The sequence below is a fragment of the Ochotona princeps genome, chromosome 2 (genome assembly GCF_030435755.1).
Source record: "Ochotona princeps isolate mOchPri1 chromosome 2, mOchPri1.hap1, whole genome shotgun sequence".
NCBI classification, from domain to species: Eukaryota; Metazoa; Chordata; class Mammalia; order Lagomorpha; family Ochotonidae; genus Ochotona; species Ochotona princeps.
The window spans coordinates 162050423-162069707 of NC_080833.1; the positions used below are offsets into that span (position 1 = coordinate 162050423).

The following is a 19285-nucleotide window of genomic DNA, read 5'->3' on the forward strand; positions in this document are numbered from 1 at the left end:
AATACCTACTTAAAATCAATAATATATTACGCACATACATAGTCACGTATGGTGTCCATTATGAATAGCAGTCTCCCAGGAAAGTAATTTCATGCAAGCTATATATACAACAATTATTATTTACACTCTGCCAACATGCCAAAATGATGCTGTAATACCTGATTTTGGAATTGCAGGTCATTTCATTCTCAGGATAATGAATATCCACGGCGTCCTGGATGACTGTGCCGTATTCATAGACTTTAATTTTCTTCGTAACTCCAGCAATTGCAAAATAGTCACAATCTCGGTCAAATTCAATACTAAGGGGAAGCAGAAGCATGCGTCATTTTAGTAACACGTTTTGTCCACTACATTTACAATGACAACATTTCAGAAAGTCAATCTTTTCTGCTTCTCAAGTGGGTTTGTTTATAAGGAGTAGAGATTTATTGATACCTCCTTAAATTTTCCTAGGCCTCATCTCAAGGTTAACTCATTCAGGTATAGCAAATTACAAGCAATGAAGCATTGTGCAGACCTAGACAGCGGTCCCTGCTGATGCATCTTTGCTCCCAGACACCTGACATGGCTTTCAACTCAAATTAGCAACCATGTTACAACGTATTGCGGAAAAATTTAGTGGGTTGAAGTGCTTGGTATATTAAAAACATGTTAAAAGAAAACTACAATTAATCTTTCAGAAAGAGTTTTAGTTACTTTTCTCCCTAGCACGTTGTGAAGCTGATAGAGCTGCACCATATTTACCGTTCATCGGTAAATGAGCACGTAAGCTGCTGTACTGGGACACCTGCTGCTGACAGACACAGATGCACACGGGACGGAACCAGCACAGCACCTTTACTTCATAAATCCACAATTCTATGCATATTCTGTGTATCATACACAAACACAAACATGTTTTAAAATCTCCCTCTTTTTTACATACTTAAGGAACACATCACTCTGTGACCGGTTTCATGCAGATTTAAATATACATACTTCAGAGCAAAGCACAAAATGTTACACTTTATAGAACATATAACCTGAACAAAGCTGTTATTAGATAACTAGCTAGGAATCTAATCAGACTCATTGAAGTAATTTTAAATAAATTATCATATACTTTTTGTAAAGATTATTTGAAACACAGCGTGACTGAGAGATCTCCTGTCCACTGCTGAAGGCCAGTCAAAGTCAGGAGCCTTTCCTGGGTCCTTGAGCCAGCATTGCTGCCTCTCTGCTCTGGGAGTGCTGGCTGTTACAACCGTACCACACACACCATTTCTTGTTGTGAGGTAAGCATTCTTTCCAGAGGCTTGGCCGTAAGGCTAACAGACACATGAAGTCTCACGGATCAATGACTGATTACATGGTAATTTTCACTGACCATGCACGGACTACCAAAACAATGTGCATCATCTGATTTTTAAAACCACCATATGAGGCAGGTATGATTAGTATTCACATTTTGCAGATGAGGAAAAAATGGATTAGAGGAAAAATAATAGGCCCAAAGTTAATCACTATGCAATTGCTGAGATGGTATTAAAATATGAGGTAATCTGGGCTAAGAGTTGATGTTTATAATTTCTTTTCTATATCACACTTGAAAGCTCTTATCTAAATCTCAAAATCTGAAGGCTTAAAGTTTAAGGATTTAATAACTCTACTGAATGTCTTCCCTGCCACCCAGCAAGTAGCTGGTACTCTGCAAACAGAAGTACGAAACGTTCATCCATACATCTATACAGCACCTCTTCTTTATAGACTATCAGTAATATTCTCTCACAGTACAGTCACTGACTAATCGATAACTTAGTCAGAAGCTTGCTAAGCTGCTGCTGCTGGCTAAGGAGAAGCAGTACCAATTCAAACTATCTTTCATGCATTGACTGAGATGCTTTCATTACAGCTTCAAATTATTCCTCTTATTTAATGTTTCAAAAAATTTTCCTCAGTTAAATGTCACTAGGTATCTATAATTCAATAAACATTCTCTCCAATACAGTATGACTAAACAGCAATGCAAGGGAGTTATCTGTATTTAATGTTAACTGAACTGCTGCCTCCGCTACTAATGACTGTATTGTGGATTCCAAAGCAAGCTGATTATACTGATGATAAGCATTCATCTCGTTCAACTAAATGTATACCTCAAGGTCTGTAATTAAAATATAAATAGTGTTGTATCCAGCAAAAATCACAAATATTAGTGTATATGGAAAGAGCACAAACACTATCAGGGAAATCTTGTGAGAAAGAAAGATTTGGTACAGCTGAGGATTTATGTGAGCTAATCCTCAGCCTGCAGCACCACATCCCATACCGGCGGCAGGTTGAACCCACTGCTCCTTGCTAATGCCCTGGGAAAGCAGCAGAGGGTGGCTGAAGGCCTTGGACCCCTGCACCCATGAGGGAGATCAGGAAGAGGCTCCTGGCTCCCAGCTTTGGATCAGCTCAGCTCTGACCATCACAACTATTTGAGGAGTGAAACAGTGGATGAGGATCTCTTTTTGTCTCCACTTTTTAAAATACAACAAATTATTCTTAAAAAAAAAAAAAATACCTTACCACTAAAAAGCATGCCATTACCAAACTATTAGTTTTAATATTACAAGGTTTAAAAAAGATATTAAAAGGTTTAAACACGCAATTATTAAAATAAGTTTAGAGACACAGTAAGTTAGAAACTGACACCTAGGGCTTGGCATGGTTGCCTACTGGCTAAAGTCATCGCTTTCCACATGCTTGGATCCCATATGGGCACCAGTTCCAATCCTGGCAGCGCCGCTTCCCATCCAGCTCCCATCGAGTTTGTGGCCTGGGAAAGCAGTCAAAGATAGCCTACAACCTTGGGACCCTGCACACGCATGGGAGAGCCGGAAGAGGCTCTGGGCTCCTGGCTTTGGATCTGCTCAGCTCCAGCTGTTGCTGCCGCTTGAGGAGTGAATCAACAAATGGAAAATCTACCTCTGTCTCTCTTCCTCTCTGTATATTTGCCTTTCCACTAAAAATAAATAAAATTTTAAAACAAAAAAATAAATTGACACATAAATAAAAACACTACTTGGCAAAGTAATTGAAATTATTACCTTTATAAGTAAATAATTCTGTCAGTTCTCTGTTTTTTCCTTGCTATTTAAGATAGCACTCTTGTCTTTTTCACGTTATTATTTAGCTACATTAGCTCACTCTTAATTCTCACACTGAAAATTAACTTTTTATTTTTATCTCATTTGCTATTATTTTCCTACATTCTCATTCTACTTCTAATATTTTGGGATGATAGGGACCAGTTCATTACGTTTGTTTAAAATAAATTTATAGCTTTAAAACAAGATTTTAACAGACAAATAAGCCAAAAGCATGAAGAATAAATATTTATAGTAAATTTTTATTAAATGGGAAAGGAACACAAATAGCTACCCTTTTCTAAAATTAAATACAAGTACTTCCATATCATCGAGACTCAAGATTAAGAACTTCCACATGCTTGCAATATTATTGCTTCTGTGTCTCTGACTGATTTCATTATATCCGTTCCGAAGCATAAATACAAGACTCTGAAAACAATTATGGAATAAAGTACAAGGAGCTTTGCAGAGCTTAGTCAAAATGGATGGCCTCACAATTCATAATATATTTCAGATGCTTTTATGAGGAATTCAGAAAATGTACACCAAAACCACACTAAAAGTAAACAGTGACTAAATATGCTACAACAAAATAAAGGTAATCAAATTAACTGAAATGTTTATTTACATAATTAACTTTAAAGTTGGAAAGAAGCATTAGCTACTACAGTCCACTGTGTCATGTACTGTCATTAGCAATTATTAAACAATTAGCTTACAGAAAATTAGTGCAATGACAATTTCCACTTATTTTTTACAATACACAAACATACTTCTTTTGGAAACACTACTGGAAAGTTACTTGAAGTATTGAGATAAATTGTATTTCTCTTTTACTCTTTCAAATGTTCCAGCTGTTACAGAGATTTATTTACACAGTTGAAAACTGTAATTTAGCAGTAGAAAAATGGCTGTATTTTCTGTCAATAGAGCCATCAGTCAAGTGATTAAGCAGCTAGGAAACAGATCACACGGGACAGCTGATCAATGAACACTCCAGCATGGTGTGGCACAGGCAATGAAAAGCTGCCAACATTCCCAAGTGGTGAATTTTGTCAGTATTCCCATATCTTTCTGAATATGAAACAAATATTAACAAATAAGGTAGATTAATATCTATGAGCATTAGAGTCCAATTTATCAAAAGAAAATGCAGGGATGAGCACTTCCACAGGGCTGCCTTCATCACCCTGACAGTGTGCTTCCAGAAACAGGGAAACAGCATCTCCAAGAAAAGAAATACAGGCACAGGACACTGGCAATTTTAATATAAAGAAATGAGCATATCTTTAAGGAATACAAATACATGGAAAACAAAGAATTCATGTTATTCTACTGAGTTTCTTCAAAGCTGATTAACAGTACTTAATACATCCAAAATAAATAGTATACACTAAACATTGTTTTAAGCACTTATCTAACTACATCAAATCAATTCAAATTGATGTAATCTAGTTTTAGCAAATATGCTATCATTATTCAAGATTAGCTGCCACTATTTAAAGACAGTCTTCAGACAAGTATGCATGTGGAGTCCCACGAAGAAAATACCAACATACAACAACCTGAGTCTATACCATGGCAGTAACTTATAGTTCAAACTGTGCCAAAGGCAGACATAAACAGGGCTTGCAATCAATAGCACAGTATACAAAATAGAAACAAAAAAAGGTCAAGACAAAAATGTGATACATGAATTTAGGAGTCAATGATTACCGAGGCTGTCTGGAACCAAAGCCTGACCCATGAACATTCTCAGCCATCAAGTATCCAAAACACCTGCTTTTTGGCAGATGCTGACCTAGCTGATGAAAACCCAAGATGTTTAAAAAAAAAAAAAAGAGTGGGCCAGAAGGTAGCATGTGAGAACTCAAGACAAGCACATAAAAACATTCAGGGCAGCCAGGGCTCTCACAGCAACCTCATTGAGGCTCCTGGCTTTTCTCTTCTCTAATCCATTTTAAAGACTAAAGTAAAACAAATTTCCAAAAGCACATCTCTGATCGAATTTTGATTTACTACCCCAGCCATGACTGCAGATACTTTGCAACCTGGCTTAAATGCTTTCTTAGAATTTATCTTTTAAAAAATGTCACATAGACAACGGACAGGAAAAGGTCAGCTTCCTTCTGAACCTTACCAAGGAAGGCCCCTCCCACTCCCAGCAGCAAAAGAAACATACACAGAAGTTCAATTTTTGCAAAATAGTAGAGTATCTTTACAAATATCCACATTCTTTCAATTAAATACGTGGGATGACATCATGCACACCAATTTATATCTTGCTAGTTAGATGCTTAACAGTATCTTAACAATCACTTCATATCAAGACATGCTGAACTTATCTAATTTTTCCCCTAATGATTATGTAAAATGCTATTACATGGGTAGTGTGCAAATATTTAACATTACAAAACAGTGGGATATAGGACCAGCAGTAGCCTAGCAACTAAAGTCCTCGCCTTACAAGCTGGGATCCATATGGATGCTGGGAACCTGGTGGCCCCGCTTCCCATCCAGCTACCTGCCCGTAGCCTGGGAAAGCAAAGATGGCCCAAAGCCTTGGGACCCTGCACCCGCCTGGGAGACCCAGAAGAGGCTCCTGGCTCCTGCCTTCAGATTGGTGCAGCTCCAGCTGTTGCGGCCACTTGGTGAGTGAATCATCGGACAGAAAACCTTCCTCTCTGTCTCTCCTCCTCTCTGTATATCTGACTTTCAGATAAAAATGCATCTTTAAAAAAAGGGGGGGAAACATTTAATTTCTACCCCATTTAATGTTAAACAAATAAGCATTCGTCACCATGTACCTTATCTCACACATGCCAAGATTATCATTAAATACACCCAGAATATGATTGTTAGGTAAATTTAAAAAACTGTGATTTTTAACATTAAAAGATCCACTTCTTTTCTTTTTTTTTTTTTTAAAGATTTATTATTATTGGAAAGCTGGATATACACAGAGGAGGAGAGACAGAGAGGAAGATCTTCCATCCGATGTTTCACTCCCCAAGTGAGCCGCAATGGGCCGGTGCTGCGCCAATCCGATGCTGGAAACCAGGAACCTCTTCCAGGTCTCCCACGTGGGTGCAGTGTCCCAAAGCATTGGGCCGTCCTCGACTGCTTTCCCAGACTACAAGCAGGGAGCTGGATGGGAAGTGGAGCTGCCAGGATTAGAACCGGCACCCATATGGGATCCCGGGGCGTTCAAGGCAAGGACTTTAGCCGCTAGGCCACGCTGCCGGGCCCAGATCCACTTCTTTTCATCTAAGCAGGGCCACTAACAACCTCACTTTCACACTAAACATTGTTTGCTTGTAGTCTTTTTTTCCTTTTTTTTTTTTTTAATGGAATGCAGCTCTCTCCTAAAGTCTAAACACAATTCACAGTCACATAACTCCAGGGTGGAGTCAGTGTCCTTGCTATGCGTTTTAGCCCAGACATTTTTGTGTAAAACCTGCTGGTGCAAGTTTCCTCTAACGTGTACCACCCATGTGAGAAACCTCTGAACTGGAACAGTCCATGTGTGAGAAGCAGCACTGCCAGGGTCCATGCAGTAGGTGTGAATGACACAAAGGTGTGAAGAGAACAGCTCCCTGCATGGCAGGGCCCAGGGAGCTTCCAGCTACTTGGCAGGGCCTAGCGGATTCATCTCTGACCACCTTGACGCAGTTTTCACTCCCGTTCGCATGGGCACTCAACCACCCCACTAAGAATTTTGTATTGAGGCATTGTCTGCCCCTGTGAGATGGCTTTCACAACCAACATGAGCTTAAGAGTTAATGATACTGATAATGTCCTGGTGAGAGGGCCTTTAACTGCACACAGGAGTACAATCAAGCCCATGCTGCTTCCAGACACCTTATTGTGTACCTACCCATTGCCATAAAATCTGGCCCGGACATTTAGCATGCTTCCTGGGAAATGGCTTGATAAGAATTTTACAAACTAATGGAAGTGATGGGAGTATGGGTTAAAACTGCCATGACAAAAAATATAGCTACTGGGACCCTAAAAGTTATCTTGTTACTGTGACCCTAAAGGCTATCGTGTTACTGGGACCCTAAACGCTATCCTGCTAAAGCAAAAAATATAGTTACTGTGACCTTAAGGGTTAGCCTGTCCTTGCAACTCTTTAGAACATAGAAACTGTAGTTGCTTTAGCTGCTTTCATAATTTCTAACTAGAGGAAATATAGGCTGATTTCACTAACATCACAAAGATATACTTTTGATTATTGTTTGATCACTTATGAGGTTGTAGAACCTGCAGCTGTAGAGGAACTTAATGTTTGAAACCTTTTGTCTCAGATCTTTGTTTTTTTCTCTTTTGATGTATTCCTCACATTAAGTGATGGTTAAGTCGTAGAATAAGAATTGTAGCAAGAGTGTATTACTGAATAAGATGTGTTGTCTACTGAGAAATTCTTGGCTGCAACGTTGGAATGGATAATGCCCTGTCTTGAGGTGAAACAATTTGTAGAATTGTTTTTGGAAACACTCACTTGTCCATTGTAGAATTGAAACTTAAATGGAGTAAACTTGGCTCATTGCTAATTACAATTCTTTTCGCCGTTATAACTCTTGCTTTACTTGTTCAGTTAACAAACTGTGTGAGCTTGCTGACCTAATGGCCTTTAGTGCCAATGGCCCGTAATCCCCATAGACCAAGACCCCGGACTTACTAACCCATACATAATTTAAGGTAGGGGCCTGGTTGTCACAGGTGGCGCCAAGGTTAGAGCCCAGACCTGAGGAGAGCGGATGAAGACTGGCAAACCAAGATAAGCAAGGAATGTGGGACCCTTCCTCAATCATCTCTCAGGAAGTTGTAAATTATGCCCCCCCTGAGGCTATGTCAAAATGTCCCTAAAAGAAAACCTTGTACTGCTTCTGTATAAATAAAGCGGACAGCTTTCTCGCAATGTCCACAATCATCAAGGAATCCTAGTGGTCCGTCTCTCCTTTCTTTCTCTCTTCTTCTTTCTACGCCTATCTCACGCACCCTTCCCGAGCTCTGAACTCTCGGCTGGAGCTGGACTCCGGCACAGCACTCTCTAGTCTCACCTTCAATTCATAATTGTTAAGTGGGCAGGTAACATCACCCAGCAACAAAGTTAAACATCTTTTCTTGCTCTAAATTCTCCATACTCCCCTCTTCATAATCACTCAGCCAATCTTCCTGCACTTCAATTTACTGAAAAGACAAGATAATGTCCCTAAGCTCCCATAACCACCACCTCTCCTTATACGTGACAGCACTTGGACCAACCTACTGGAATTCGCTCTGTCACCTCGCTTGGCATTCTGCTTCAACAACCCAGCTCCAAGGGCCATGTCCACGTGTGCCCTACATTCCACCCTTTTTGCTTATGCAGGCACTGCCTCCTAAATTCCCCTCCTCTTTTTCATACCACCAACTTTCCCATTCATCTTGGATCTTTCCCATAAGTCTTTCAACATGTTTTTCATGTATTTCACAGGCAAACAGAGTAGTTTTTTCTTTTACAGAGTTATCTGCTTTTATTTTAAACGCATATTTTTACAGAGAGGAGAGTAAAACTATCCATTCCCCAAATGGCTGCTATGGTTGGAACTAAGTCAATCCAAAGTCAGGAGCTATTTCCTGGTCTCCCAAATGGGTGCAGGGGCCCAAGTATTTGGTCCATAGTTTACTGCTTTCCCACGCTATAGGCAAGTAGCTGGATCTGAAGTGGAGTAGCTGGGACACCAACAGGCACCCACATGGGTTGCTGCTGTTGAAGGCAGAGGAGTAGCTTGCAATACCACCGTGCTGGCTCCAAGACAGCAACGATCCTATTTCTACTGTGAACTTTCTAACACAAGTCCATACACACACGCTGACTGCAACCCCTTTCCCGATTTTCTTTAACCTACTAGAATCAACCTATTAAGAAAAAAGTTTATTTTATTTATTTCAAAGAGAGCGAGATAAGGGTGGGGGGGGAATCTTTCATCTGTTGGTTTACTTCATAAATGGCTGCAATGCCTGTGGGTTGAGCCAGGACGATGCCAACTCCAACTGGACCTCCCACGTTGATGTGACAGGCCCAACTTCTTGATCCATTTTCTGCTGCCTTCTTAGGCACAGAGTAAGGAAGCTGGACTGGAAGCAGAGTACAGGTATTTGACACAGCATTCAACATGAGATCAAAGGCGGTGATCAACCTGCCAGCATGCAAAGATGGCCCCCAAAATCACATTTTTACATCTATCATTGAAACTGTTAATATAAAGGCCAATTATGAACTGCACATTGCTAAATACACAAATGAGTAACATTCAACTCTGAATGCTTACTCTCCTTGAATATCAATAGGCAACATAGATTTGAAGCCCCTTTTCTCTCAATGGGGTAATCTTTTGGCTACTTCTCTAGCAACTACATGATATGAGATCAAAGGTGGCGATTAACCTGCCAGCATGCAAAGATGGCCCCAAAAAGCACATTGTTACATCTATCATTGAAACTGTTATGCCTGACAGGACCCAAGTCCATGGGCTACTTCTCACTGCTTTTGCAGGAACATTGCTAGAGACCTGGATAGAAGTTGAGCAGCGGAACATGAACCAACCCTGCTATGGATGTGGGTATCACAGGAGACGTCCTAAGCCACAGTGTTGGTCCCTGCTTCCTGGCTTTTCCTGAATGTATTGCGATGACCAAGTGAGTGCATCTCAAGCCACACTCTTGCTGTGTCATGCATGACTGACAGGCCTAATTTCAATCTTAGTCTAACAGGGATCACACTCCGTTCCAACCTGACTTTACAAAGTTCCTGTTAAACATTTTTATTTCAATAATAAATAGCAGTCCTCATATTAATTTATGATAACCTAATAATAAATCTTACTAATATTACTGCCCAATCTTAAAAATGTTCGGGATATGAGCACTTTCTAGGCTTCTGGTCCACACTGGCTCCTGTGACAGAATGTCACAAATTGGGGTGTCATAACAAAAGAAATTTATTTCTTATACTTCTGGAGACTGGAAATCTGAGATGAGGGTGCCAACAGATTGGTTTAAGAGCCCAGTTCCCATTTCAGATGGCCATCAGAGGTGTGACAGGTGAGGAATCTCTCCACCCACTAATGTGGGCTTTGCCCTGTGACCTCTTCATTCCTCTAACAGTCCTACCTCCAAAACCCTCACACGGAAGAGGCTTCAATGCAAAAATTCGGAGAGGGCAGAAACATTCAAACCATAGCTTTCAAGCTGCCTTATTCTCACTGAAACCTGTTTTCCTTGTTTGTATTATTAAGTTTTCCTTGTTTGTATAGGCGTTCTGCTGCTAAACTTGAATTTCCACTCTCACAGTTTATTCTGCATGAAAGTCAGATTGTCAATGCTTGGTCCAAAATCGTTTAATAACTTCAAACATTATCTTACCAAAAAAGGCAATGTGATTATAAAACAGTGTGCTCGTTATCCCTCCATCTATTCCAGCTACCCTGAGCCATTCATTAAATCCTCCCCCCCAAAAATCCATTTTTACCTCTCTGACCCCTCAATGATGTTCTACTTAAATATATACATGACATAGTTCCTTCTCACTTCCCATACATGCTGACTCAAGTCTAACAAGGCTTTTTCCTACTCAGTCTCAACTTAGTACATGTCTACGTTGTATTTCTCTGCTTTATTCTTTCTCCATATAATCTTAAAACTTGTATTCTGTAGGCCAATCTTAAAACACTAAATATCCTATGGACATAATAGTATTACCCACTTCCCTATCCCCCTGAACCTTTTTTTTTTCTTTTTCTTTCTTTAACTGTAATTAACTATGTAAAGATTGTCAACAACAACACAATAGAATAGATTAAAAAAAAAAACACTAAATATCCAATCCATCTGGAACTTATTTAAAAAATGTACAATTTTTCATACTGTCCTCTAGTTCTCCCTTTAATTAGGAATTAGGTCATTACACAGGCATCCCATTTTTGTTTGCAAATACTAGTTTTAGGACTCTTTTTAGAGTCCTAAAAAGAGAAAGACAGAGGGGGGTTGTCCTCTGTCCGCTGTTTCATTCCCCAAATGGCTGTAACTGCCGCAGCTGGGCCACTAAGCTTCTTCCAAGAACTGGAGCCCAAGCACTGGAACTATCCTCAGATGAGTTTCCAGGCCATTACCAGGGAGCTGGATCAGGAAGTGGAGCAGCTGGGAGTTGAACCTGCACTCATATGAGATGTTGGCACTGTTGCAGGTGGAGATTTAAACTGTTATGCCAGGGTACCAGCCCTAAAAATATAGCTTTTATCTTAAGTATTAAATAACTATTAAAATTTGAGTATAAATCTTCTCATGTACAATTTTAATCAGGCACAGCAAGTGTAACGGTTTTAATCATGGATTCATTATAATATGATAATGTTGTACAACTTGTCAGAACTAGTACTCCTTCAATAATCCTTTTCTGCAGAGTTCTCATAGGCAAACTGCAGCTTTAAACTTAGTACCAACTGAGGTTTTTTTTGAAAGAAACAAAACCCTAAAATGCATCCACTTTACTATTTTCACTGCAATCATCTTCAATTCTTATATTCATTTAGGGAAAATGACATTTTCAGGATGTTTATAGTTTTCTTCACGTAGGTCAGTGTCTTTTCATTTGTGTAAATTTTCTTTTAGATTTCCAGTTCAGTTAGGTTTACTCCTAGTTTTATCTTTGGCTCAATAATTTTATTCTAATTTTGCTATTATAGTTAGCCTATGTGAACTTCTGGTGCTTTCTTGGACTTGTTCAGATCATTTATATTTCAAAGAAAGTAATTTCTCTCATATAAATTCCCCAAATTACTTACAAAAGGCTTGAGCAAACTAGGGTTTTGTTGTTGTTGTTGTCACTATTTCTAATTCTGTAATTTGTCCAAGTTTAACTAGTTTAGTCTAACAATTTGTCTCTGGTTTTAAACGTTTATATTAGTTCTACATGCGTCTTACTAAACCTCTTTTACTTTAATTGGGTTTATGGTGTTCTTTCATTTATTTTCATACATTCTTCATCAGTAACTATTGAAAACTAGCAATTTTATCCTTAGCATTTTTAGGTATATATATTATATATATATATAATAACCCATAGGATATATATATAAGCTTTATCCTAGTGCTTCATTTCCACTTTTTTCTACCGTTGCCAAAATACCTTCTAAATGATCATGTGGTAGGATTTTCCTATTTTCTAAGCTTGTTATAAATGCCGTATCATACTGTTCTGTGATCAGAGAATGCTAGCCCTTTTATTTTCTATAGCTTGAGGTACGGTATGTAATTACAGTTTAAACTTACACTTTAAAAGAAGATGATTGGGGCAGGACTGCGAAAATAGTACGCTGAGCCTCTGCTCTGCCTGCCGCGCCTGCATCCCACATGGGTTTTTGTTCTGGCTGTCCACCTTTTAATCCAGCTGCTTGTTTCTGGTCTGGCTCAAGTCTTCCTCAAGCAGAAAGGCTCAAGTCCATGGGCTCCTGCATCCAAACAGTAGCCATGGAAGGAGCTCCTGGCTTCTGCCTTCAGATCAGTTCAGCTATGGCCACTGCAGCCATCTGAGGAGTGTACCAGCACACAGAAGATGCACTCTCTCCTTTCTGGAACTCAGCTTTTCAAATAAAATGAAAACAAATCTTCAAAAGAACAAAAATGTGCTCAGATCTAAAGTCCTATATAATCACACACATTTGCTTTGCCTTACAGTTATCACAATTTTTTAATGCATTAAGATATTCAGAACTACTACAACTTTACCATGGACTAAATATTGATCATTACAAAGTGTTTTGTGTGTATGTGTATGTGTGTATGTTTGAAACAAGAAACATTGATTTAATTAAGCCTTCTAGTCAGAATTAAACCTTATTTCAGGTTCTTAAATTTCAACTTTTAAAAATTCTTACATATAGCAGACTTGTCATTTACATGTGATAAGCTGTGGGCCCAGTATGGTAGCCTAGTGGCTAAAGTTGCCTTGCATGTGCTGGGATCCCATTTGGGTTCTGGTTTGTGTCCTGGCGGCCCCACTTCCCATCCAGCTCCCTGCTCTGTCTCGCCTCTCTGTATATTTGACTTTCCAAAATAATAATAATAATAATAATTTTTTAAAAATGATAAGCTATCAAAATATTTTCCCTTTGATAGGACACTTAGTTTGTTAGAATTTGCAAATCACACATCTGCTGTCCTGTGTCTAGATCTGTCATTTTGTGATACATACTGGTTCCACTGCATTTTTAGAAAAGAAAACCTTTGAACTTGTGATTGCTTTATTCTGTTTTCTGGGATCTTCTCTCTGTAGAGAGAAATGAAGGATTAACTATGCCTGCTGATTCTCATTTTGAAGCAGAGAACAATTATTTTTGCCTCCACTCTTCTCTTTCAACTCAACCCATCAAATTGTCTTAAAAGTATATTTTATATTTTCAAAGTTATTTATTCCTCTTTTGCTGAAATAAAAAGCATACAAATAATTGAGTATAGGAAAAAAAACTCAAGAAAATACCCTTGTATTTTTAATATTCACGGAATAACCCTGACTTATTCATTATAATGATCATTTTATTACACTGTCTAATCAAGGCATACCTGTTTAGATATACATCTCTTTTCATTAATTATTTCTATCAGCTGGACTGGCTTACTGTGTTTTCAATTCCATAAAGCCCCATAAGATCTGACTTTACAACAACTGAGTTTTAAAGATTTACTTTGTTATGCCCTCTGGCTACCAGCCAGAACAAATACATTAATAGTAATTCTCTTCAAACCAGTTAAAATTAAAAATACAACCTGATGCCCTTTAGGGTCAATATACTGAGCATCAGATTTCACTCATCTAATTTTATAGCAAGTCGTGACTTATACTTACTAAAACTGATTTACACATGTACTCTGCATCTGTTTTAAATCAGCTGTTCTAAACACATTAACTATGTATGTGATGATGGATGGCATTTATTGGAGAGTCTAGCAAACCAAAATTAATGTCTAAAGTTAAAGACTAATAAAAACATCTGTAGATAACACAAGTTGAAAAGCAAAATGTATATTTTAAAGCTATGAGGACATTTTTTCTTTGAAATGTGAAAATGAAATTACCCAGAAAGCAATATAGAAGCAAAAGTTTGCAGGCATTACTTTTAAAATTGAATTAGAAAATACATGTAATGTTTCAGTTCTATCTTGCATTCATACACAAAGGAGCCAGTGTAATTAAAGGTTACCTGTATTACAATTTTGACCAAAACAATTTGGATATGTAACATTAAAGAAACAACCAACATTACCAAATCCTGGAAAACTACACATTTCTAATCAAGTCATCTCCAGTGGTCACTGAATACCTAATGTAACAAAAAAATCAACCCCACCTAGGTTGCATTGTACCCAGTCAAGTGTTACACCACTGGGAGAAAAGCAGCTAACAGGTGGTAGGCATCCTGGGCCTGGTTGATACCAAATTTGTGTTAACTATACCAGTGTGCCAGCATAGCTGCCTATTATTTTTTTATTTTTAAAAATATGTGGGGGTAAGATGTCTGCATGCTAGCACAAAAGGTCTGGGAACCTGCACGCAAGCATGCATGGGCCCTGGGTGGGCAGGCAGGGTCCCAGGCTAGCATGGCATATGGCTGGAGGACGGGGCTTATGGACCTGCGCACTAGTGAGCATGGGCGGCTGGGAATTGCTCAGAGAAGCAGGTTTGGAGATGCCTGAGATGGAGGACTGCAGAGGAAGAATGCGACAGGTGAGGAATGACTTTTAGGGTAAGTTCACCAGCCAGGCTACTACACCTGCAGGTAAAGGAGGGGGCCGAGACCAGGTGGTTTAGAAGATCTTTTGAGGCCAAACCAATATATCTGCTCATGTGGGAGACTTGAGCTGCGCTGTATGGTATCGACCACTGTGTACCAGTGTACACAAAAGCAATTGCTGGGGGCCCGCCTAGCAGGGCTCGACCACAGTACCCACCAGTGAGTGTCAGGGCAGAGTATGGACAATGTTAGGCTGGCCCATGACACTAATCAGCTCAAGAGAGAACTGGGTCTGGGAGCAGACACTGGGGTGGGGAGGATCATTGGCTCACTCCTGTGGGGCTTTGCTCGAGGGCTGCAGTGGTGATCGGCTGAGCTAGGCATGACCATGGAGCTCCCCAACACTCATGGGTAGTGAGGTTGGTAATGGGACAGGCTGGTGCAGGCTGCAGCACCCATAGGTACACCCAAGAACTTGATGTGGAGTAGGACAGGCTGCAACATCCACCAGTACACACAAAGGCTGACACTGGGGGGCCAGGCATGGTAGCCTACTAGCTTAATCCTTGCCTTGCATGCTGGTTTGTGTCCTCGATGCTCCACTTCCCATCCAGCTCCCTGCTTGTAGCCTGGAAAAGCAGCTGAGGACAGCCCAAAGCCTTGGGACCCTGCAGCCACATGGGAGACCCAGAAGCTCTTGACTCCTGGCTTCAGATGGCACACTTCTGGCTGTTGGGAAGCAAACAAATGGATAGACCTTTCTCTCTTCCCCTCTCTCTATAAATCTGACTTCTCAATAAAAATATATCTTTAAAAAAATTTTTAGAAGGCTGACACTGGGGGCACACTGTGCTGGGTAAGGGCCTAGCACCCTCTGGCATCCATCAGATCTGGATCTGGCAGTGGGCCTGGGGGAACGTGGGGAACTCTCCTGGTAGACTGTCAAACTGCCTGGCGAACATGTGAGTCAGGGCTCAGTGTTAGGCCGAGAAGTGCTGCTTCTGAGGATGGTGGAGCAAGAAGGGTCAGGTCAAACCACAACACACTGGCATGCACCACAGCCAGGATGGGGTGTGAGCTATGTCAGACTAGGCTAGGTTAGTCCACAGCACTTATTAGTCAGAGTTGGAACGGTGAGGCAGGCCTACCTAGGCCAAACTGCAGCATACAAAACAGCAAAGGCCAATACAGGAAACGGGCTATGCCAGACTGGGTTGGAGCAACCACTGGTGTATGCAAGATCTGTGACTGGTCAAGGAGCTAAATGGAAGCCCGGACTGGACTGTGGCTTCCACTGGTGAAAGCAAGAGCTGAAATAGGGGCAGGGTACTGGGCTGCATATGACTGCAGTATCCTTTGGCATGTGTGTGGACTGGGTCTGGGTTGTGTCAGACTGTTCTAGGCTCCAGCACCTGCTGCTGTTCACAATAGCCCAGTGGATACAGGATGGCTGGGCTGCCACCCGCTGAACCCTGCGAGAGCTGGGTCTGGGGGTGGACCAGGCAGGGTTGGGCTGTAGCACTCAACAATGAGAACCAGAATGGCTGTGGGTTGTTCCGGAAATGCCATTGTACCTGCTAGGACAGGGGTTGGGTCAACTCAGGTTGGGCCAAGAGCCCCATGCCCTGCACTAGATCTGCCACTGAGAGGTGATCTGATAGAGGAGCTTAGGGAACTCTGACATGTGAGCACAAGAATCAAGGCAGGGAGCAGCCCAGACCAAGCTATATCATAATACCCACTGGCATACATACAGCTAAAGTCTCAGGGCAGCCCAGGCTGGTCCAGTTCACAGCACCTACTGGCAGATGTGAGAACCAGGGAGGGGTGTAGGAAAAGCTGGATTGAGCCATAATACCAGCCAGTTCATATCAGAACAGGGACCAGAGGCTGGTTGGGCTGGGCTAGGCTGCAGCACCTGCCAGTATGAGCAGGAACTGGGGGCAGAAAAGGCAGAGCCAGGCTGCACCACCTGCTGGGTAAGGTGAGGTGAGCCACGCCAGTCTGGGCAGTAGCTGTTATCAGCACATTTAAGACCTGGGATGGGGTTAAGCCCAGTAGGGCAGCTGTGGAGGTCTGTTGAACCAAGGGTGAGCGTGAAAACTGGGACTGGTGGCAGATCATACTAGGCAAGACTAGAAACCCCATTGGCCTGTACTTAACCTGGTTTAGGCGGAGAGCCAGGCTGGGCTAAGCAACCATATCCATTGCTGCCTACATGAACAAGAGTAAGTTCAGGTTGGTTGGGCTCTGTTGCAGCAGTGGCTAGCAGGGGGCAAGTTCTCTCAGGCAGGCCTGCCTGGCCAGGGCGTGGCACCCACTAGACAGTGGGATCAGTCATGCTGAGCAGAGCTGCAGCACCACCGAGAGGGGTCTGCTGCACGTGTCAGCATGCATGGGAATGGGAGCAGGGGCAGGCCTGGAACAGGTTACTGGCGGTTGCTCCAACTAGGCTGCAGTTCCCACTAGTGTGTGTGAGAGCTGAGTGTGTGGTAAGCAGGACTGAGGTGGGCCACGGCATCTGTTGGTTTGCATATGACATGAGGCTGGGGACAGAACTGACTGGGTAACTGCAACCACCAGTATATGTGTAGGCTGATGTGGGTGATGGACTAAGCTGGACCCCAGACTGGAAAAGGACAGCGGTTAGGTTTGGGTCACCTCTGGTGAGGTTTCTTTGGGGACCCCCTCAACTGGATCACTGAACTTAGGACTCCAACCACAGTGAAAAAAAATCACAGGACCCAGAAGTAATTTCATTGAGGTGACCCCAGACCTGATTCTTGTGTGTGCATGCCAGTACAGGGTCCAGCACAGTCAGCCCCAATCACCTTATGCATATGCTGGTGGTTGCAATTGCTGGGTCAGTTCTGCCTCCAGCCTCGTCTTCTACATGAACCAATGGGTGTTGGAGCCTAATCCAATCCTGCCCCACACACTCAGCCCTCATGCAAACCAGTGGGAGCTGCAGCCTAGTCGGGTAGACTCACAATAATCCCCACCAGGTGCACCCCCTGCACTGGTTCCCGCACCTACCAGTATGTACAACAGACGGATCCAATCTGTGCCACATCCCATTTAGCTCTCATACATGTCAATGGGCTCTGAAGCTGAGTTCAAAACGAACAGCCCCGCTATCCAGCCCACACATGTGCCAGCGGGTGTCACTCTCTGTCTAGCCATACCTGCCCCAATTCTCATGCTCACCAGCGGGAATGACAAACCCAAGAGGGAGGTGCCCACTATTTCCCTACTGGGCCCACTCGCACTCCCAGATCTTGCACTCTCCAGGTGGTACTGCGGTTTAACTTGACAGAATTAGCCCTACTGTGCCAGCATCTGCCAGCTGATGCTTTGGCAAAACCCAAGCAACCCTTACCCACGCTGACTTACGTATGTACCAGTAGGAAGAGTCAACTCAGCCTGTCTTTTCCCTGATCCAGCTCACATGAGGCCAACAGGTGTTGCAGCCCTGCCCGGTCTGGTCTGCCCCCATCCCAACTCATGTTCTCCAGTGGAAGTAGTGGTCCAGTATGGGAATCACATGAAGCCCCCTACCAACTTTGCCCCCTCCCTTCTGGTTCTCATGTGTGCTGGTTGGGTGGCACGACCCAGTATGGCATGGTCCACCTCACTTCAGCATTTGCCAGTGGGTGCTGTAACCTGGCCCAGACCAGCCCACCCCCAATTCCAGTTAACGCTGGTGGGAGCTACAACCTAGCCCAGCCCAGTCGGCACCCCATCCCAGCACTAATGTGCACTGGCATGTACTGCAACCAAACCCGGTCCAATCCATACTCTATTCTGGTGCTCTTCTTTAAAAAAATAATTTGATTTATTTTTGATGATGTTTACATAGTTGAGACAGATGCATGCCCATGTGGCTCACAGATTAGGGCAGGGAGGGTTGAGTAATGGAAGGGAATGGATTTGCCAGCAAGTGATGTGAACTGGCCCAGCTGAGATACCCTCAACCTGCGCCAAATGAATGCCAGTGGATACCGTTCCCTGGCCTGGTCTAAGCTGCTCCCTATCGTGGTTCTTGCACTCACCTGCAGGAACCGTGTAGTGACAAAGGCGTTTCACAAACTCCTCCATCAGAACCTCTCTCAATGTCAGATCTCATGTACACCGTTGGGTTCCTGGGCCAGCCCTACTTAGTTGACCTCCTGCCTTAGCAGGAACAGTGGTCTTTCACACCTGGCCTTCACTCATTCCGGTTCTTATTGTTGGATGTTTCAGTCCAGCAAAGCCTGGTCCATACCCAGACACTGCTCACACATGGCTCAGTAGGGGCAGAGACGTAGCCTAGTCCATCCTACACCTGGTCCTCACTAGCACCACTTGGTGCTGGAGTCTAGCCCAGCCCTGTGTGGCCAGCCCTAGTCCACC

General features: G+C 42.3%; 1 protein-coding gene across 2 annotated transcripts in view; it reads right to left on the reverse strand.

The window, feature by feature from the left end:
* The window catches only part of COP1 (COP1 E3 ubiquitin ligase), a 156776-nt gene that overhangs the window by 49751 nt on the left and 87740 nt on the right, over nt 1-19285 (reverse strand). For both annotated transcript variants that reach the window (XM_058660701.1, XM_058660700.1), the window contains exon 12: nt 159-302. In XM_058660701.1, coding sequence (XP_058516684.1) covers nt 159-302 — 144 coding nt within the window. The remainder of the gene's footprint in view (nt 1-158; nt 303-19285) is intronic.